This window comes from Saccostrea cucullata, unplaced genomic scaffold, assembly GCF_032062105.1.
Source record: "Saccostrea cucullata isolate Sc308-1 unplaced genomic scaffold, CSIRO_AGI_Scuc_v1 ctg267, whole genome shotgun sequence".
Classification (NCBI taxonomy): domain Eukaryota; kingdom Metazoa; phylum Mollusca; class Bivalvia; order Ostreida; family Ostreidae; genus Saccostrea; species Saccostrea cuccullata.
In genome coordinates this window covers 333,805-357,285 of record NW_026934971.1, presented here as the reverse complement: position 1 = coordinate 357,285, position 23,481 = coordinate 333,805, and the positions used below count along the sequence as shown (strand labels likewise).

The window sequence follows — 23,481 nt, the reverse complement described above, 5'->3', positions numbered from 1 at the left end:
ATTATTTTTCTTGAATCCGCCACTCAATTTATGAGAGCTGTGTAAAACGTAATCTTCAAAGCTTCAAAGGCTCCGAGTGAGTGACTCGGAATATCCGTTCCATTGAGGTCGAAACACATCGTTTTCTTATAGATCACGTGGTGTTTGTTGGGGGTCTCTGATGAAAGGCAAAATTGTTTGATTTCGTATCTTAAAAAATCCATTGTAGAAGCTAAGTGACCGTAAAGGAATCAATATATGTTCCCGGAAATATTTATTGTGACAAATTGAATGTTATCATCGTATCCTCTGAATTTATAATAAAAGAGTAAATTATTTAGTTATGAGATAAATCTTGATCTGAAGCTGAAGAATTAGTTTGTTTCTTTCTTTTTCACTTTCAAGGTTATTTTACAAAGCCAGAAAAATATATTTGTGTAAAAATACAAAATGTCTTTTCTGCTATCATCATAAAAAATGGAATATTGCCTTTTTTTCCTTTACGATGACGAGCACACCAAGATTTGTTTGTTACGTTCAAAGCATTAGTTTTAATATAGTCATTTCACATTAGAAATTTTGTAATACCTGCCACCGGTAAATTCAAAATTTATATGAAACACGGGGGCATAAAATCTAGGTATAAACTGAATCTTTGGTTCATCAACAGCATCATTATACATGTATATGGTAAAACTTGGCAAATTTTAACGCACATGTACTTAAAGCAAATGCATAATTAAAACGGTTTCTGTCTGGCAGTGCCCATACTAGAGAGGGAAGTAGAATAAATTATTTAAAATAGCCTCTTTACATATTTAAATTAAAAGATGAAAACATTTTGTACTCTGTTTTATTTAAATGTGACTGTAATTTTCAATTAAATGGATACAAAAGTATAAGATCAAAGAGATTGTTGCAACTGTCTTTAGATAAACTGATGTAAAATGTTAAAATTTATAAGATCAATACTTAGTAGTTCTAACATGTCGACGACGCAGATTTAATAAAAACTAACTTTCACTTTTTCTCCTTTCTAGATTAAATGTCATATATATTATTTAAGTTTTATAGATATACGTTTTAAACTGAAAAAAATTGATTGATGGAATTTTGAAGAATTAACAATAAGTAAGAAAAATTAAACTGGTTTTACAGAGTTTCTTACACGAACAAAGAGCGTATTCTCACCTCATCATAATGAGTACACCATATACAAAATTGTCTGATCACCTCAAAATACTAAAAGTTACTTTTGTCATGGGAAAAATCTTGGAAGAAATATAATTCATTTAAATCAACAAATACAATGTGGCACTTTATTATTTCATTTTGTTAATATGACAAATAAGATGCAAAGATTCTTTCAGTTTATAATACTAGTACATGTATAAAAATATTTAAAAGACTATACTATTTTCGTTATAATGTATTTTTTCTTTAAAGAAACATGAAGATAACAAAATAAATTAAAGAAACTTTTGTTCAGAGGGTACAAAAATATAAAGTTCACTTAGCCAACGTGAGTTCACAGAGAGACACTGTGCTTATCTGGTATCCAGTTTCTTTTAGAGAGGGCAGATTGTCCCCTAGACACAAACAGATAGGACCAAACAACCCACGGGAACACTACTCACAACGCACAATTCAATCAATTAGTGATGATTTTTACAAGCAAGTCCAGAAACTTCTAGTCTGATGTTCCCAGTTAGGTAATGCGATTATCGTAGAACGTCTTGCCATGAAAGTATCTTTACATCATGCTATTGAATGACACACATTAAGTCATAAAATCATCAAAGAAGATCGTATTCTATAATTGTGTTAACAATAGAATCCTGTTTTGGAATGCCATGTTTTTGTAGATGTAGATGATCAACTTAAGGGGCCTGTAATTTTTATTGCCCTCATAAGGATAAATGCTTAGTCGATATAGTAATCATGAACTGAGCTTGGAAGTGTGATTCATAGTACAACTATCAAAATGCGTCGACTTCGAAAAAAAGTATCATAAACTCAATGACTTGCTTTTTTGCTGCGCATTTTATTTTAAAAAACACTCCAGCAGGCACAGAAAGAGAGATTTATTTTTCAAGAATAATCCCTCAAAGCATCAGATACAGTTTTTATGTAAAGCATTTCTTGAATAAAAACTGTTGATAGTATCTTTTTCACTTTTAGATCATTATTTAGATATTTGCAGACTCGGAAAAGAGATGGTTTAATTTACAAAACGGAAGCCACGAACCTGAATTGCCCGTTGTATAAAAGAACATCGTGAGATTTGAAAGACATGATTCACATTATGAGTGCATGTGTATTGTCTTAAAATCATTGGTTTAAGTACATAAACACTTGGTCTATCTTAATACAAAAATCATATGTTTGTAGAAAACAAGCTTTTTTCAGATTTTCACGACTGCAAATACCATAAAAAGATTAAAAGAACACGTAAACCAATTTCTAAATTTTGCGGAATAACACTTTAAAAAATCAAAATTAAACACGAAGTCTGTGAGCCAACGCTCACTAGTAATACCCCACCCTGATGTGAATATAACTATCGATATCATGTTAAGGAGGTTCTGGGATCAAAAGATTAACCAGCAGAATTAACTTAAATTTTAGATATGATATCTTAAGCTGTCAACTATCATATGACAAAGAAAAAATTCATACATTTTAGTTTTAAAATTTGATCATTTTTTATATCTTTATGTGGAGCTTTTCTTCTAAAGATGGATATAACCCCAGCCCCTTTCATTTACAAAAGTTCAGTTAAGGGCAAATTCACGGACCAATACGAAGTTGAAATAAGATTCATACAAAAATAAATCCCGTCTTATGGCATGCTATAACAAAGTACTATTTTGTGTTAAAATTTCATGCATCTGCAATGGACAGTTGCTGAGAAAACTGCAACAAAAATTTGTCATTAATATATGGTATGGGCAGATGCACGGATAAACAGGAAGTGGACATCAGATTTGAACAAATAGAATTCCACCATATATCATGTCTCATTAAAGAATATGCAAAAATTTCAAGCATCTGCGATGAATAGTTGCTGAGAAAACTGCGCCGAAGATTTGTCATGTATGGTACGGACAGACACACGGAAAATGATGAAGTTGACATCGGATTTGAACAAACAAGAATCTCATCATGAATGCTCCATGAAAAGGCAGTGATAAAATTTTAATTATATCTGCGATGAGTAGTTGACGAGAAAACTGCGACAAAAAAATTGTTACGGACAGAAAATTGACAGACACACAAAAATTGTTATGGACTGGGGGTATAATTAGAAAGACAAGGCGTCCTGAAAACTATGGATTTTACTTTAAATACCGGGGTATATTTCGTTTTGTTTGGTTTCGTGGTTTTGTATGATTTCGTTTCTGGTTTTCAATTTCGATAGTTTCCATTTGCACTTCCATGTACAATGTTTAATTAAAAAAAAATATGATTTATAATTACTAATATATATGCAGAATCTGCTGGTCAGCATATGGGAGTCAAGATACTGCAAATATGGGTTTACCATCACATGATCCATATCAGTTGTGACGCTCATATTTTCCGTAGATTGATTGATTGTATGTTGTTTGACGTCCCTCGCGAGAATTTTTCACTTATATGGAGACGCCACCACTTGCTGGTGGAGAGCTACAATTTGTTTTGTCCTATACTTGGACATGCGGGCCATTGAGCAGTGAAGGATCTTTTTCGTGCCAGCACCTACTACGACACGGGACCTCGGTTTATTCTAGTGCTGGGACTATACAACTTTTTCTATATAGAAACGTATCACGATATTTGAACCACGATACGATATGTATCACGATATGTTTAATTGCTTATAAAATCTTCTCTTTTTTTGCATAGAAATAAACAAATTATTTCTTTGGAAATAAGAATAATTTACTCAAAATAGTTGTTTATATGTTGTAAAACAAAAATATTTTACTGCAGTGGTTTTAATTATTATTTATTTCATATCTAGCTTATTTGTTTTATATATTAAACCCCAAATGTTAAATAACCCCCCAAAAAAAGAACTCAGATTTTTTTGGGCGATATTTCAATATTTCTTCATATGTATCGATATGCATATCGTCCTCACATATATCTCAATATATCGTCCCAGCCCTAGTTTATACGGTCTCATCCGAAAGACCGGTCTCCACGTCCCACATTGGGATTCGAAGAATCAACTCCTTACTTTGCGACTCTAAAGCAGACTCTCTAGTCACTGCACCACGCGGGTGACCATATTTTCTGTATGGAAAATGGAAGCTTAATATTTTTAGAGGAAAAATTAGTAGGTGTATGCCATATACTGTATACTAATTGAGGCTTACTACCGGTACATTTACTCTACCAACAACAGAAGGATTGCATGCCACGAATTGCTTGCCACCAATAAGTGGTATTGCGCTGGTGCATTGAAGTATGTAGGAGCTGACAACAGAAAAGTCTACCTTACCTTTTAAACTTTTACCTACAAGGACACGGTATAAGGACAGCTTATTGGATAAAACATATATTATGCAACATAAGTTAGGGTTTGGCATTATCATCATAGTATGCGTCCTAATAAAGCATACACTGCTAGTATATGTGAACCCATGTATGACGTAATTTGCTAAGCAATGCTGTTATTTGATTGATTGATTTTATATATTGCTTCATGTCCCTCTCAAGAATTTTCTCACTCATATGGAGACGCCACCACTTACCGATGGAAAGCTGCAAATTTTGTCCTATACTCGGAACTCAGGGCCATTGAGCAGGGAGGGATCTTTTTCGTGCCAGCACCTACTGCAACACGGGACATTGGTTTATACGGTCACGTCAGAAGGATCGGTCTCCACGTACCTCGGTGGAATTCGGACCCGCGACGTAAGGATCAACTATCTATTTCGCGACTCTAGAGCAGACGCTCTTACCACTGCGCCACGCGGGCGACTGGTATTATTTGAAGAGAAAAGTTGTTTGTTAGTTTTATCCAAACCATCCGGATTCTGGGAATCAGGTACGTAGTGGTCTCTACAAAATTTCTAGGGGTGAACATCCACAAGAGCCTTGGATAAATTGACCTCCTGGCGTGACGACCAATGCCAGAAACGATTTGCTCGATTTGTTGAACTTCAATTTGCAATCATCATTGTGACCCCAGCACTAGCTATATACCCCCAGTACTCTCCAAGGACAAATGTAAAGTGGATGCACAGGATACTGTTCAACCTGTTCCTATATTAATCTTTAGTTTAAAAAATGTCTAACATTTCCAATGTTTTACTGGTGCTCATAAAATACTATTAATCGATGGGTTATCGCGGGTTGAGATATTGGACCTATCGCAGAGTTGTTGGACTGCTTGCGTCACACAATGGACGGGATCAGCTAATTCTCATTTGCACTCGGTGTTCGACAGTGACAACACTGACCGTGTTTAATCTCATTTCACGTAAAGAAATTTACATCACGGAAACCAGCAAGAGATACATGTATGTTGAAAAATAAAAGGTATTAATAACAAAACATTTATTAACCGTGCAATCAGTATTTCTTCAACCCCTTGATTCAAACCGTTTGCCTACGGCCTAACGACCTCAGGCAAACAATTTGGTTCTTGTGTCTGACCAAACGCATGCTGCCCTCGAACCCCATTAATAAATTGTACAAAGTCTGTGCTTAATAAAACAAATGCAGATTTCTTTTAACACAGTCATAGAATGCCCTCTTCTAAGACATTGCCAGAATCTGGAACAGTTTGCCACGGTGAGAAGACAGTAACTAATTGAACCTGTGTATCTTGTCACACCTTGGGATGGTTATATTTTGAAAGATACTAGTATTCGTTGTATAGCTTCAATTTTGGCCCATGAGTGCCGATGACAAAGGTCAAAATTTGAAGCCCTTCACTTCGGCAAACGGTGACGTCTCCGTTTCCCATGGCAGTTATATTTTCCGGTCTTTTCTATGTTTTGAGATGTAATAGACGCTGATCTTATAAAACAAAATCCAATCATAATGAATTTAAGAAGTTTGCCTTTTGTCAGAGATCTGTAAGAACAGTTTGAATCACGGCTTGATATCAATTGACTTATTAAATCTAATTGAACTTTTGTCTGTGTATCCTTGTAACACCTTGGGATGGCTCATATTTTAAAAGAGACATGGTGGAATCTAACGGGTGATAGTTTAGGTGGTATTTTGGTTTGATGAACATTATTATTTTTGCACGGATAAGGCTCAAAGAAGTTGAAATCATTATTCAGGATCATTTTCATCTCATTTGTAGTTTGTTTTTAAAAGAATTCTTGCAAAAGTATATAGAACGTTGCGTCTGTTTGTAGGTTTTGCGGTGATGTCATGGATAAAGAAGACTTTTTCCTGTGTATATGTTTCTGGATTAAGTTCTGTTTGATAGTCCATATCCGTTTTCTATGGACAAGCATTTTTATTTCCTCTTTCTACTTGGTGCTTCTCCACAGTTTTAAGATGTAATAGTCCACGGACTGTAGTTTTGTATAAACTGCAAAACAGAATTAAACTGACTGAAAAGGCAGTTAAGAAGTTTGCATTTTGGAAGAAATGTAAACACCAAAACCTCAGTGAGGGACAAACAAGGAAAATTATCACTAGCGATGTAGGACAAAGACCTAAATGGGTCTTGAATGGTGCAACTCCGACCATCCAGTCTTGATATCATTTGAAAAGAAGTCTTTATATCTGCAGTGACCACCATCTAGAACAGAAATCACAAAGGCTATAAAGTCAGGTGAAAATGGAAAAGCATCCTCTACGTAGTTCTTCTATCATTCAATCTCTTAAAAAATGGTATCTTCTTTGCGTTTCCTGTTCTTACTGTGTACTTGGTTTAACTACCCAAGAAAGGGGGACATGTCGCAGTGTGGAAATTGGAGAAAAATCATGTTTTTATCCATTGCCAGTAAGATCCTAACTAGAGTAATCTTGGAAAGAATTAAAAAAGCATTGGACGAGGAACAAAGATCAGAGCAAGCAGGGTTCCACCAAGACAGATTATGCACATATCACATTGCCACACTTCGTATTATCATCGAACAGTCCATTGAATGGCAGTCTCCTCTTTACTCAGTCTTCATGGGTTTTGGGAACGTCTTTGACAGTGTGGATAGGACAACCATCTGTAGATTAATGCAGCATTATGGAATACATGTACCACCAAAGGTCATAAGTGTCATCAGGAATATGTATGATGATGCAAAATGTCACATCATTGATAATGGGAAGCTCACAGATCCTTTTAATATGGACACAGGAGTAAGTCTGACTGCATCCTCTCACCATATTCCTGATAGTCATTGAAATAACAAAGGGCAATGAGACCGGAATCCAGTGGACCCTCACCAAACAGTTGAGGACATGGATTTTGCAGATGGCATTGACCTGCTCTCGTACCAGCAACAAGATGCTCAAGAAAATCTATCACGATTGGAACCAGAGGCTCAAATGAGTGACCTACAAATAACCACCAAGAAGACAGAGATGATGAGAATCGACAACACACAAGAAATAGGAATCCAGTTTTAAAATGGGGAGAACATCAAAGAAAACAACAGATTTTCTTATTCCGGGAGTATCGTAAACAAGGACGGTGGTGCAGATGATGAAGTCAAAAACCGAATTACTCCAGTAACAAGGCAAGACATGCTTTAAATACACTACGACAAACCTTGAATTCTAAAGCACTCTCCATCAACAACAAAATCAGGATTTTTAACACAAATGTTAAAGCAGTTCTTTTTTAAGGTTCCGAAACCTGGAAGGTAACAAAACAATAAACAACAAACGGCAATCTTTCACGAATAAATGCCTCCGCCATATCCTTAACATTAGATGGCCTTATACTAGGGATGTCAATCTTTCATTCGATGAGTATATTCGAATATAAATTCATGATTCGAATATTCGGATTTTAAGTATACAAGCATCAAAAAGAAAAAATAATCTGGCAAAAACTGAAGTTTTATCAGAAATTGAATCAAATTCTCATCGTTGACCAATAATAAGATTTTATTTAAAACAAAATTAAAATACACTCCTCTTGGATTACCTTAAAGGTGTGAAGAATGTGTCTATTAAAATGATATAATTATTCATTTGATCATTTAATCAGAGATATAACAGTGTCCAGTACTTATAATTAGTTTGTATTGTTGAAAGGACACATTTTTGTTTATGCATACATCATTTAAAATCATTATCAGGAAAGTAGTTAGCTAAAAGTAATAGCTTTTAATGTTTCTCCATTAGATAATTGTGCTCTGTGGTATAAATCTGTAGGGTTATCAGTGTACACTTTGGTAAGATGATTAATTAATCTGTAACATATTAAAAGAATCTTTTGAATTTTCAGGGGAATTTTTTTTTATTACATTTTGGATATTAGCTCTTCATATATTCTGAAAAATATTTTAAGAATATAATTAAAGTGCATTTACAAAACTCTACATGAAATTTTATTCCAAAATAATGACGTAAAACGTATATATTGCTTTACAAAAGAGTGAAGATATATACATATTATAATGCAAGATGCATAAAATTTATTTTATCGAATATTCGAATATATTCGAATACTACTACCGAATATTCGAATATCAATTATTGACAATTTTGACATCCCTACCTTATACCATATCAAATAAAAGCCTATGGGAGGGAACGAACCAAAATCCCATATGTATTGACATAAAAAAGGGGGTTGGATAGGCCACAATTTACTCAGATTTGTAATCAACATTACAAAACAGGCTCTGGATTGGAATCCACAAGGAAAGAGGAGGGTAGGGATACTTAAATAAACCTGGAGATCCATGGAAATGGAGGCTAAAAAGGCAGGTTTTACCTGGACATTATTAAAAAGGATAGCCCAGAACAGAGTCCGATGGCGCGGTGTGGTTGTTGCCCTATGCTTCCCAAGGAGCGAACAGGAATAATGAGATAATATTAATAAAATAAATAGAATTCAACAATTAAATCCCCATTTATAAGAATCTCCCATTTGAAAAATTCAAATTTTTCCTGTTGTTCAACAGGTTCTTTCTCTTTAGAAATATTGCATATTCCATGACAAAACGATCTAAAAAATTGAATAACGATTGTAAATCAATTACCCTTCATTTAATTGATTAGGAAATTTTAGTTCTCAACATCAATGTGAAGGAATTTTCTCTCTCTTCGTTGTATTTGAGATATTGAAGGTCAAAGAGGTCGGTAATTATGATTGTACTTTGGATAACAGTGACGGTATGACAAATGACCTGATGGAGCAAAATGTCAACACAGTAAATTAGCTAGATCTATATCAGCTCTCCTACAGCATGAATCTTTTGTATACTCTAATGAAGACAGTCATTGCTGCCGTTATAAGGAAGCAGGTCAACGGAACTGACCATGTGCTTTACAGTCTCCTGGGGTTTGTTTTATATCTAGGATTAGGTAATCGCCGATTCATTAATTGAATAACTTCCTTGATTGACATAATTATGTTTTATTTGCTTTAAATAAATGAATTGTAAATAATCGTGATTGTGAATTTCACAAAATATCTATAATCAGAGAAAAAGTCAGTCATAAGTACTCTTTTAATAATTATATGAGATGAAGAAACACCTACTGTGATCAATTAACTCGACATTTAGATATATCGTAGTTCGTGTTATCATTTAACAATAGCTATTTCCATTCATATGTCAACACGATATATCCTTGTGAGCTTGATTGATTGATTTTATGTTGTTTAACGTCCCTCTCGAGTATTTTTCACTCATATGGAGACGCCACCACTTAATTGCCGGTGAAGAGACAAACTTTGTCCTATACTCGGTACTTAGGGCCATTGAACAGTGATGGAGCTTTTTCGTGCTAGCACCTACTGCGATACAGGACCTCGGTTTGTACGGTCTCATCCGAAGGACCGGTCTCCACGTCCCACAGTGGGATTCGAAACCGCGATGTAAAGCTCGACTCCTTACTTCGCGACTCTTAGAGCAGACGCTTTAACCACTCGCCATTGTGAGCTTGAAATAAAATTGTGAGCTTGAAATAAAAAGTACAATACAGTACGACACATCTGTTTCATATTTAGATATTTTTGACTAGAAAGAAGGTTAGTGGTAATCTAACTATAAAACTATGAAATAATTAATGTGCATTACTTTTCAATCTCACTCTTAGCAATATTTTAAAAGTAATAGCCTTTTCATGGGTTTGATCCATAAATAGAAACATATTCTTCTTCCCTTTATAGAGTGTACTCAAATTGAGGTCAATAGTCCAGTAATTCTGTGGTGAACAGTTAAAACCCATGTATATATGTATTAAAAGGGGTAAAAGTTAGAAGTGGACAGTATAGTGTAAAATCTCAGACACGCTAATGGTATGTATAGCATGTCTCAAGGTGTCCATTGATGGTGAATTCTTAATTGTGTCTGGTATACTGTTCCATGCTATGGTAGTTGCTGGTATGAACGACTATTTGTAGACATCAACTCTGGTGCTGATTTGGCGGATTTTGTTTGTTATAAAACCACGAGGTCTTCTATTAGTGACATATTGCACATAATGTACCAGAACTTCCACAATGTGATGGTAAGTTTTGTAGAACATGATCACACGGTTCCGGGTTCTGATGTTCTTATGGTTCCCTGCCGAGTTGATATAGCATAATGGTCAGTTGGTCACCTGGATACCTTGATGAGTACTAGTAATCACCAGTGGTGAACCTTGCTGCCCTGTGCTGAGCATCTTTTAGGTGTTGGATTAAATAATGTTGGTAAGGATCCCAAACCACTGAGGCATATTCCAATACTGGACGTACTAGTGTGGAGTATGCCTTGCTTCTGACAGCCTATGGGCAACTTCTGAGGGTTCCTTCGTAAAAATCCTACCGTGGCCTTCGCAGCTATGACAGATCTTTGCTAATTGTGATTCAAAGGTATTTACCACTTGGGAAATCTTCCAATGTATGTTTATGCAGTGGGTATGATTCTTTCATTAGATGGTGTTTCTTAGAAATAATACACTTCTGAGGATGGAAAGGCATCTGCAAGTATTTCTCTAATTTCTCAAGTGCACATAAGTCCTGTTGAAGTTGGACTGTGTCATTGATTGATTGGATTGTCCTGTAGATAAGACGGTCGTCTGTAAATAATTCAACATTTAATGTTACCACCTCTGGGAGGTCATTGATGTAGGCAAGAAATAATAGGGGAGCCATAACTGTGCCTTGAGGTACCCTGGAGTTCACGTCTGCTATTTTGGAGGACATCCTTTCAACCAATACTCGCTGTTTTCTGTCTGATAAGAAACTTTCTAGCCATTGTAGAGTGCAGCCACGAATCCCATAATAATTTAGTTTGCAGGGGAGACGTTGGTGTGGTACCTTATCGAATGATTTTGCCCCTTTCGAAGAAGGGAGGGTACATGTATATTGCTTTGCTGTTGTTTGTCGGTCGGCCGATCTGTCGGTCCACTTAGTTTCCGTTCATTTTCTTCACAACCCTTGCACATACTGAAATGAAATTTGATATACAGATTTATCACAAGAATATCTATGTCAAGTTGTGTTTTTGGTACGATCGCACCATTTTTGACAGAGTTATGCCCCTTGAACTTAGAAAAACTGCAATTTTTTACAGTTCCGGTACAGAGGTTGCACATACGGAAATGAAATTTGGTATACAAATTTATGAGATGTATACCTAGGTCAAGTTCTGTTTTGGGTATGATTGTGCCATTATTGACATAGTTAAGTCCTGGACTTAGAAAAATTCCAATTATTTGCAGTTTCCGTTCATTATATTCGCAGAGGTTGCACGTACTGAAATGAAATTTAGTATACAGAATTATCAGAAATATCTAGGTCAAGTTCTGTTTTGGGTATGTTAGCACCATTCCTGATAGATTTATGCCCCTTGGACTTTGGAAAAATTCCAATTTGGGGAGGGGGCATAAGTGTTTTACATATATCTCTTGTGTTATGATAGGGTTCCTTTAAAAGTGGTCCATGATGTTGGAATGGAGAATGTGTTCCAAGATTTTGGAGCAAAATGCCGTTAGAGATACAGGACGGTAATTAGCCGCTGTAATCTTGTCGCCTCTCTAAAAGATAAACGCCTGAGGCCATGGTGCAGTGGTTAGAGCGTCTGCTCTAGAGTTGCGAAGTAAAAAGTTAAACCTAACGTCGCGGGTTAGAATCCCGCTGTGGGACATGGAGAGCGGTCCTTCGGATGAGACCATATAAACCGAGGTCTCGTGTTGCAGGTGCTGGCACAAAAAAGATCCCTCCCTGCTCAACGGCCCTCAGTGCCGAGTTTAGGACAAAATTTGCAGTCTCCACCGGCAATTAAGTGATGGCGTCTCCATATGAGTGAAAAATTCTAGAGAGGGACGTTAAATAATATACAATCAATCAAGGCCCATATCCACCATCAGTGCCGGTGTAATCTCCTCTGCTAGTTCCTACCGAAAACGTGTTGATATGGATCAAAATTTGAATACACCACATGAATTGGTGATTATGCTGTCCATTGTCCGGGACCCTTGTCTGGCAATTAAGTGATGGCTCGCCTTGGCTTGTGGCCATATGATTCCGTGAAAAATTCTTGTTTTTTGTTGTTTTTTTTTTGTTTGCTTTTAATGATAATGTCATTAAGGTATTGTTGGTAAGCTAGACAAATAGTACGCTGGTACTCTGACTTAAGAGACGGGTGCATTCGATTGCAGATCACGCTGCTTCTTTGTTAGCAAGGCTTTGTGGAATGCACGTAGTTTCCTGCGTGCTGAACGCCTGTTAGCTGTATTGGTCCACAGGTTTGATGTCCTGGATCGTGTGAGCTTCTAAGGAAATTGGCGGTTCATAATGCCAAGTGTGGTGTCTCTAAAGAGTTCACAGTGAGTATAAACAGAAGTGAAAGGTCTGGTGATAAAGTATTGTAAAAAGTTCTTGATGTTTTTTCGTAAAGATGTCATATCTGCCTTATCCCGTGAGTATATTTCTCAACGGGCCGGTTTAATTCTTAGGGGCTGGATTAAGGAGTCATTATGACTGAGTCGTGGTCGCATACTCCGGGGATGACTTTACATCGTTGGACAAGTGATGGTTTACTGGTAAAGAACAAATTTAGGATTTTATCTCCCCGTGTTGGTGATCACAAGCTGCTCAACTCCACAATCACCAGGGACCGAGCACGAAATGCGAGGTCAGTGTGCTTTTCTGTGAAGTCGATATATCTATGGATCAGTCATGAAAGGGCTACATTTGTTATATTTCTATGCCCCCGTAATCGAAGATTCGGGGGTATATATTTTTTGCTGTGTCCGTCCATCTGTTTGTCCGTAAAAACTTTAACCTTGCCCATAACTTTTGATATAGTGGAGCTATGACTTTCATTTTTCACATGTGTATTCCTTGTGACAAAACCTTAAGGGGGTGGGGTGTACCACCAAATTTGACCTTGACCATGGAGTTTGACCCTCTTCCACAAAAATTCCAAACTTTTACCTTGGCCATAACTTTTGGCCAACGGTAGATACTAGGATTTTCATATTTCACATATGTATTTTTTGTGGCAAGATCTTTCATTGGATACCAAGAACTTTGACCCCTTGACCTTGAACTTTGACCTACTTTTAAAAAACAAACTTTGACTATAACTTTTAAAGGGCTAGGGCTAAGGTGTTCATACTTCACATATTTAATCCTTGTGACAAGACCTTTCATTGGCTATCAAGATATCTGACCTTTTGACCCTGACCTTGGAGTTTGACCTACATGTACTTTGTAAAAACTTTAACCTTGGCCATAACTTTTGAACTGTTAGGGCTAGAGCTTTCAATACTTGTGACAAGACCTTTCTTAAGAAACCAATAACTTTGACCTTGACCCTGCAGTTTGACTACCTTTCAAAAACTTATCCTTGGCCATAACTTTTGAACAGGTAGTGCTAGGGCTTTCATATTTCACAATCGTATTTCGTTTGAGAAGACACTCCTTTGGGTACTGAAATATTTAATTTGCATTTAAGAAAAGTTTAATCTTCGCTATGTTGCTATACTGGGGCATCAGTGTTTCACAAACACATCTTGTTTAAATAAGAAATAAACAAAACAACACCAACCTTGAAATTATAAACAAGCCACAATTTTCTCTGTCATCTTTATTTAAACATATAGATTAAAGATAAAATGAAAAAAGGTTGATTATTTTAATTGTTTCTTTTTTTTTGAACTTATAGAATATTCAGGGAGTGTAATAATATCAAAGTTCGTCGAACAAGGTTCGAGAGATCACTTAGATTAAAAGAATGCAATTCTTATACGGACCATAACTGAATGCAAATATTTGAAATTCATACTTGCTTCAAAGGTTGATTTTGATCTGCAAAAATGAAACAAGTCTAATTCGAGACAAATTGAAGGTACCATAGAATAAAGGTCGACTTGTTCCGCACATATCGTTACAATTATAAAATATATTGTTTATATATAGGCTCATACATGTATATGACTGACATGTAGATTATTAATACATGTAAATTCTGCATAAAATTTGACCCTGGCCCAAACTGGGTCATTTTGTCATGGTTACAAGTTTAAGTTAGTCTTCGCCATAAATGTGTTTTTTTAAATCAGATATTCGTATTTGTTTTGATATTGATTTGTGTCTTAAAATCGGACGCCAATTACAAAATGTTCAGTTCAGAACAATTTCTTTTTTTATTCATTTATTTCTATTTATTTTTTTGAAAAAAAAAATGATAACAAAGTTTCTATATAGTTATCAAGGATAGCAATAGACTAATGACTGTAGAGAACAAAATAGAAATTGTAAAGAAAACAAATAAACAATCTTTCTCTCTCTCTCTTAGTTGCATCAAAATATCTATGTTGGTTGGATCGAGTTATCTATCTTTTAACGTTCATATATAGGTATTGATCGATGACACAATAAAAACAAGAGGCCCAGGGGCCACATCGCTCACCTGAGCAATTGGCTAGGAAAAAGCACATATCAGATCAGAACTGAAAGTTTACTGATGTGGGGGGGCTTAAATTTTAACCCCCCAGGGGGTCATGATTTGAACAAACAAGAATCTACACTACCTGAGGATGATTCCATATAAATATCACTAAGTATGGCTTTGAAGTACTTGAAAAGAAGGTTTTAAAATGTTTTTCCTATATACTCCTATGTAAACCAGTGATGCTTGAGAAGAAGATTTTAAAAGATTTTTCCTATACATTCCTATGTAAAAATTTTATCAACCATTTATGGCCCCACCCTACCCTGGGGGTCATGATTTGAACAAACTTGAAGCTACACTACCTGGATGATTCCACAGAAGTTTCATCTTTCCTGGCCCACATGTTCTTGAGAAGAAGATTTTTAAAGATTTTTCCTATATATTCCTATGTAAAAATTTGATCGGCGATTTTGGCCCCACCCTACCCCCGGGGGTCATGATTTGAAAAAATCTAAATCTAAACTACCTGAGGATGATTCCCTATAAGTTTCAAGTTTCCTTGCGCAGTGGTTCTTGAGAAGAAGGTTTTTTAAAACACACCACCAAATTTTGACTATTTCTGAATTATCTCCCCTTGAACAAGGGCGTGGCCCTTCATTTGAACAATCTTGAACCCCCTTCACCTAAGGATACTTTGTGGCAAGTTTGGTTGAAATTGGCCCAGTGGTCCTTAAAAAGAAGATGAAAATGTAAAAAGTTTACGACAACAACGACAGACGACGGACAAATTTTGATCAGAAAAGCTCACTTGAGCCTTCGGCTCAGTTGAGCTAAAAAACTGATTATCTATAAATAAAACAAAAATATGAAGACTTTATTGATGGCCCACCATGAATATGTCTGTAGCAACTGGGTATATAGTGTTTCTCATTTTCGACGTTCTTCCCTCCGTTATGCTTCTTCAGGAAAAGGTCAAATTAAGTATAAAAAAATTATGCTATTATTTTTACCTTGAATCAATAGATATTGGTACCTATAGATGAAAAGTAAAAAAACATCTTTTTTTAATTTACTTATTATTGTTATCTAAATTTCAAAGAAACTAGAGGTTCTGTGAGCAATGGGCTCACTAAATGATACCCCCCGCCTCCCATATGTGTATAAATCGCAGTGTCCATGTTTTGCTATGGGAAACCCAAAATATGTGTCGGATCAAAAAGTAAAATAGGAGGTGCACAGTGGCAATATGTAATAAAGATTCTGTGAAAGTTTCACCAAATTTCATTCAGTGGTATGAGAGGAGTTGCGGATAAGAGATGGGTACCCCAAAGCGTAACAGACGGACGGACGGACGGAATTAACGATTACTATATACCCTCCCACTTTTCAAGCGGGGGGTATAAATATTAAAGATGTATTCATGAAACACATATTGATGAAAGCTAAATAATGCCATCAACATTCTTATCATTTACCTTTCCTATGACCTTGGTTGTGTTTCTGGTTAGATTAATGTCGAAGAAAGCAAACTAGATTTTAATCAAACTTAATTTGCTTATATCCACTGATATATACGACATAGGTTGAAGCCCAACTCATGACGATCGGAACCGAGAGGCGATCGAGCAACACAGGGACGGAACTGACTATTAAAGCGATAGGCTTATATAATGGTGTCAACTGTTATTTTTGGAACCAGTGACTGCCAAGAAAGACTGGATGGCGACTGGAGAAGACCGATGACACTGGAGAGAGGTGGAGGCCAGAAATACTGAGTAGTGTGGACACGGGTACCAAGGGGCAGCTTCCCTTTGTAGAGTCCTCTTGAGGAGAAACCGAAATTAGGCAGGCAGATCTAATTGTACAACAAGGAACAGTCCGTGAACAATGAAAAGGATTGTGCAGCTAACATTAGAATGGATGAAAGAGATTAGTGTGATGTACGTGTTGTAAAGTCTGCAAAAACATTCGAGAATTGAACATACACCATGCAAAAATGTCGAGGTGGTAATGTGACAACTCAAACACAGCACATGGAATCAATTGATGAGAAACAGAAGGATCCTACCCAGGATCACAACCAACATTACTTGTTCTTCGAGCTAACCAGGACCAGCAGAGACAAAGGAACGTCAAGAAAAAGAGGCGGAGGATACCATGGCCAAAAGGAGATGATGAAGTAGTGTGGATTTGCTTCAATTAAAATGCCAGCTTGATTCTTGAGTCAACAATGCACAGGAAGGTAGACTGTAGAGAAAAAGAAATGAATACCTGGTATTTACCAACATGGTTTAAAACATTTGAAAAGAAAGCTTGGGATGGAGAAAGGAGAGTCGAGAAGTGGGCACAACATTCAGAACCTGAATAGGCGAAAAGCTAAATGGAATACTAGTATCAGCATTTACTAAAAGAGCTTAAAAACAGTTTTAAAGCGAAGGACTAGGAAACTTTCAAAGCTACGGAGAGCGGAGCAATTGAGGCAGAAGTAAAAGAAAAGAGAAAAGAACAGGGAATGATTAGTTAGAAATGCATTTAAGTTAACAAATGAGCTTCTAGGCGAAGAAAGATAAGGTATATTATATATATACATGAAACATACTCTGACCCTCTAAAAGAAGAACCACTGGGCCAATGCCCAAATGTTGTAATTCACCAGAGGTCATGGTGGATGTGAAATGAAAGGAATTGAAAGATATTGTCAAAAAGAGGCAAGATTAGGTTCCTGGATTAAAGGGGATATCATACAAAGTGTATAAGAAGTGTCCAACGTTGTAAGGAAATACAGATTCTTTTCAGAGTAATATGGAAGAAATGCTGGAAAGGGAAAGGGGATGTTTTTACCAAATGTTAAGAATAGCTAAGACAATCAACCAGTTTAGAACAATAGCTGTGCTCATATTTTAATGTGGAAGTCTAAGCATTCAGAAAATGCTCATTTCAGTGATGGCAAATCGAACATTTGGGTACATGGTGGACAACAGATACATCTATACAAAAGGCAGGCATACCAACGTACTCCAGATGTCTAAAGCACACATGTCTCATGTTGTAAATTTTGAATTTACCGGGTGGCAGTAAATACAAAATTTTCAAGTTGTCATGTTGTAAATTTTGTATTTACTGCCACCCGGTTAATTCAAAATTTACAACATGAGATGTTTTGGTGTCATAAGCCAACTCATCAAAGAGAGCCAAGGAAGGCAAGAAAACTTTGCAGCAGTGTGATAAAACCTAGCGAGCGCTGACCGAGTCGGAGATGAAGCCGTACCATATACCATAGATAGTTCAGGGATTGTCAAGAGATACTTGGGAGAATTAAGAAATGAATGTAATATTTTTTCCTTTGATCGAAGTATCAAAGAAAAAAATTGGACGGAAAACGTCATCAATGCGGACAGGTTTCGAAATTCAGGAAATTATCTATTAAAGTAAATTTATTTAATTATTCCTTCAAAAAGTAATCTGGAAACGGGAAATATACATGTAAAGACAGCCAAAGTAGTTCCGGCTGCTTAGTGCAAGCGAATTTTAGATTTTATTGAGGCAGATATCAAAACATTTTTTATCCGATCAGAATCAAGTGTTTTGTAGAAATTAAATGATATGGAGAACCAGTTCACTGTCCATGACTACACGACATCTTGACAAAGAGTAGAGAAAAGGATGGACAGTCCCTTTTATCTTGTTTGTAATGGGTAATTGGAATGATGAACAGAGCTCCAGAAAGAGAAAAAAAGAAAGGACAAAGATGATCTCTTAAATTTATCATACACCAATCTCAGGCTATGGGTGAGCTCACAGGGACAATAAAGACTCATATATAAACAAGACAGGTCGAAAGCCAAAGAAATTCAGAAGTCTCCTATTGAGGAAGGGATGTCTGAACAAACTAGTCAGGATGCAAATTCAAGGAGAAAACAATCTGATCAATTAGGATCAACCTAATTAAATGCTAATTAAATGCTTTTAATGAAGACACAAACACATCAAACACACAGGACGCTTCTTTCTTGCCTAAAAATTGTTGATGGCTGTAGATAACCTGGAAAGTGCAAGGTTTTGATCTACTAGCATGGGGTCCTATCAAGACTAATGTGGCTGCTCCTCATACTTGATATCGCAACTACCACAGTCCCAGTCAGATAAGGAAAGTTAGATGGTATCTGAGGATATGGCTAGGAGTTCCGCCATCATTTACATTGGACTCTGCAGCAACTCAGCTCAATTACGCATACCAGTTTCCTCTGTGCAGAATTCAAGGTAGCAAATTGGTATTAATACTTGGTATTAATACGAGACTCAGTAGATGACAGGATAGACATACAAGGCGGATAATCCATACAAGGACAGGAAGAAAGTTGTCTGCAAAAAACAACAGTAGACCAACCAGAGGATATTATACTTACGAGACATCATAGGAAACACAGCAGCAGAGAAGCGCCTCTTGGCTCAGGCTGAAGTTCGGCGTACTTAGGAAGTTCAACCGAAACCAAAATCAACAGAAAACAGAGGGCCTCGATGGAGTAGAACTTACTGGAGCAGGAGTTATCCCAATAAACATGTTTAATCTCCTGTAAACTTGCAGCAGCTAGTGTACACTAAGCGAAGATCCAAACCACAAGCTGTGATGCAAAGTAGCGCTGATTCGGAGGAGATATAGATGTCGACACGACATGGTCCAACGGGAGTTGGCTGATATGTTGGAGGTGGAAAAGAGAAGTAAACGATAAGATATGGAGGAAAGAAAGATACAGTTTGTGAAACAAATTGAGGGAACGGCTGATACAACAGCAGCAAGGCAGACATCAATGGTGAATAGCTGGAGGACATGACTCGGAGCCCAGAGTGGATTTAGTCAGGAAAGTAGTTCTCCCTAACATCGTGGAAACCAACCTATGACCATACACAGTATTAGTGTCCCAGCAGTCGAAATCATTCGTTGCAATAAAACTAATCATGCCATGGAAAGAAAATTTTGAAAAAGTACATGAGAGAAAGAGCCTTTAATATGCAGACCTCGTGGCAGACTGCAAGAACAGAGGAAGAAGCGTTTGGCTCTCCCGAAAAAATATACGAGATGCACAATGTCACTTTCTTGTAAAGATGTGGCGAAAGTCTCCTTAAATTACATTCAGTGATGAAATAGAAATTGCAAGAAAAAGATTGTCGCCCCAAGTGTTAGACCCCCCATCATTATATAACCCTACTTTTTATGCCTTTAAACAACTTATCAACTTTTTCAAGAATCGTAAGGAAACTAAGTGTTTTCTCTTAAAAACAATATCAATATATCACGTTCATGAATAGTTTATTTTCTATATACCAAATTCATCTAAAAAAAAATAACCTTCGATATTTCAATAGATATACATTTAATTACAAAATTGAAATAATAACAAGCGGTCCAGGGGCCACATGGATCACCTGAGCACATCGGCTAGGAAAAAGCACAAACTGGATCAGAATTGAAAAGATAACTAAGGGGTGGGAGATGGGGCTTGAATTTTAATACTACTTGAGAATGCCTCCATATCAATACAGCATATAACTTTGCTGTTCTTGAGAAAAAGATTTTTAAAAACATTTTTTTTTGTATATATTACTTCGTCATAATTTAAATTTGATTCCCCATAAATGTATCTCTCCCTAACCCAAAGGGTACTCATGATTTGAACAAATTTAAATCTTCAATACATGAGGATCCTTACATGTCAATATGACTAAACATAGCTTTTCTGTTCTTGGGATTTTTCCCTTTATTCTCCTTTTTAAAACTTTGATCCACCATTGAGACCCTCGAGGGTTATTATTTAAAAACAATTAATCCTACAATTCCTGAGGATGCTTCCATATAAATATCCGTGATCATGGCTTTGCAGTTTTTGAGGAAATTTTTAAAGATTTCCCTGTTTATTCCTATGTAAAACTTTGATCGGTGATTGTGGCCCTGCCCTACCCCCGGGGGTCATGTTTTGAACAAATTTGAATCTAAACTATCTGAGGATGATTCAACATGAGTTTCATATTTCCTGTCCCTATGGATCTTGAGAGGAAGATTTTTAAAGATTTTTCCTATACATTCCTATATAAAACTTTGATCGACCATCGTGGCCCCACCTTACCCGCGGGGGTCATGATTTGATCAAAATTGAATCTACAGTACCTAAAAATGATTTCACCTGAATTTCATCTTTCCTGTGTAAATGGTTCTTGAGAAGATTTTTTAAGATTTTTCCTGTACATGTATATTCCTACGTTAAATTTGATCGGCTATTTTGCCCCACCCTACTCCTGGGGGTCATGATTTGAACAAATTTAAATCTACACTACCTAAGGATAAATCCACATGAGTTTCATCTTTCCTGGCCCAGTGGTTCTTGAGAAATTTTTTTTTTTTAAATGTCATTATTTTTTTCACTAATTCATAATTATCTCCCCTTGGATGAGGGCATGGCCCTTCATTTGAACAAACTTAAATACCCTTTACCCAGGGATACTTTGTAGCAAGTTTGGTTGAAATTGGCCCAGTGGTTCTTGAAAAGAAGATGAAAATGTGAAAAGTTTACAACGACGACGACAGACAAACAGGGCAAATTTTGATCAGAAAAGCTCACTTGAGCCTTCGGCTCAGGTAAGCTAATAATTGACAAAATACTTGTTATGCCTTTAAAAATTGCTTCCTTTGTAATTTATACTGAACAAAAAATTAATCTTTCCAAAGCTTTACTGAACGGTCAAAAAAGAAACGAAGTTGGACCGCTCTTTTAGATGTTGGGCCTATCGATGAGATATATGGCCCGCTGATACTTTTTACGTCACGCTGAGGTTGATGTTGGCTATGTCTAATTTGCATTCGCTGGGGTTGGAGGGTTGGTTTCTGATTTGACAAAGGTAATTTTGCAGTGCATGCAGTTTCAATGAATTTTACATTAAGGAAAACAGCGCAAGACATGTCAAAAAGGTATAACAAGTCATACTGACTCCATTGAATCCAAATACTGTAAAATCACATACTTTCGTGGGGTCAAATTTTCAAGGTTTGAGAAAACAAGAGGCCCATGGGCCTTATAGGTCACCTGAGCATTATGCAACAACTTTCCAGTGATTGAATTTGATTCATGTTTTAAGCCAGATGCTATGGCATTCACAATTTTGAAAGAGGCATCATTGATCATCATAACTATACACTTAGCAGTTGCTTAGTTTGGTTACTTAATACCCATTGACAAGGCAGAGGAACAAAATATACATTTCAACTAATCAGTAATATACAGCAATAATCAGTAGTGCCCCTACTACACATGAACCCCTGACCCTTAGGCCTAGATCCACACATTGCACAATTTTTGAAAAGGCATCCTTGCTTTTCAAAAATATTTGATTATAATTTAATTAATACCTAGGAGCAGATTTCAAACAATTCATTCATTTTCAGTCTATAAGTATAGCCCCCCCCCCCCTCTCTATGGTACCCCTGACCCTGGGGCCTTGAAATTCACAATTCTGGAAGATAACGGTCCTTGTTCGTAACTATATAGGTAATTCAACTGCTTAAAACCCAGGAGCAGAGAAGAAAATTTTCACAGATTTTATGTATTTCACTATAATCAATAGAGCCCCCCTAACACCAGAACCCTGACCCTAGGGCCCTAAAATTCACAATTGTGGTAGAGGCACTCTTGCTCATTATAACTACGCATTTAGTTTGTTTATTTAATATCTAGGAGCAGAGAAGAAGACTTTCAGAGAATTCATGTATTTTCACTATATAATCAATAGAGCCCCCCCCCCCCCCAACACAAGACCCTCTGACCCTGGGGCTTTAAAATTCACAATTTTGGTAGAGGCACTCTTGCTCATTATAACTATGCACTTAGTTTATTTAATACCTAGGAGCAAAGAAGAAGATTTTCAAATAATTCATGTATTTTCACTATATAATCAATAGAGCCCCCCCCCCCTGGTCCTAAAATTCAAAATTTTGGTAAAGGAACTCTTACTCATCATAACCATGCACTTAGTTAATCTATTTAATAACCAGGAGCAGAGAAGAAGATTTTTAAAGAATTCATGTATTTTCACTATATAATCAATAGAGCCCCCCCCCCCCTTATACAAGAACCTATGACCCTGGGGCTTTAAAATTCACAATTTTAGTAGAGGCACTCTTGCTCATCATAACTATGTACTTAGTTAGTTTATTTAATACCTAGGAGCAGAGAAGAAGACTTTCAGAGAATTCATGTATTTTCACTATATAATCAATAGAGCCCCCCCCCCCCCTAACACAAGAACCCCTGACCCTGGGGCTTTAAAATTCACAATTTTAGTAAAGGCACTCTTGCTCATTATAACTTTGCACTTAGTTAGTTTATTAATACCTATGAGCAGAGCAGAAGACTTTCAAAGAATTCATGTATTTTCACTATATAATCAATAGAGCCCCCCCCCCCCAACACCAGAACCCCTGACCCTGGGG

The 23,481-nt window shown here is 36.5% G+C and overlaps 1 protein-coding gene across 1 annotated transcript; it reads left to right on the top strand.

The window, feature by feature from the left end:
* Positions 1-6,891: 6,891 nt before the first annotated feature.
* LOC134241657 (uncharacterized) lies at positions 6,892-7,563 on the top strand. The gene is made up of 2 exons (XM_062723692.1): positions 6,892-7,293; positions 7,435-7,563. Exons 1-2 carry the CDS (start codon positions 6,892-6,894, stop codon positions 7,561-7,563), a joined length of 531 nt encoding a protein of 176 aa, XP_062579676.1.
* Positions 7,564-23,481: the final 15,918 nt, after the last annotated feature.

Excerpts from the sequence above, each read along its gene's own strand:
- LOC134241657 (XM_062723692.1), top strand. The coding sequence starts at position 6,892 with ATGTCGCAGTGTGGAAATTGGAGAAAAATCATGTTTTTATCCATTGCC. Across the intron at positions 7,294-7,434 it reads CTTTTAATATGGACACAGGA|CAACAAGATGCTCAAGAAAA; the intron begins GTAAGTCTGACT and ends CTCTCGTACCAG.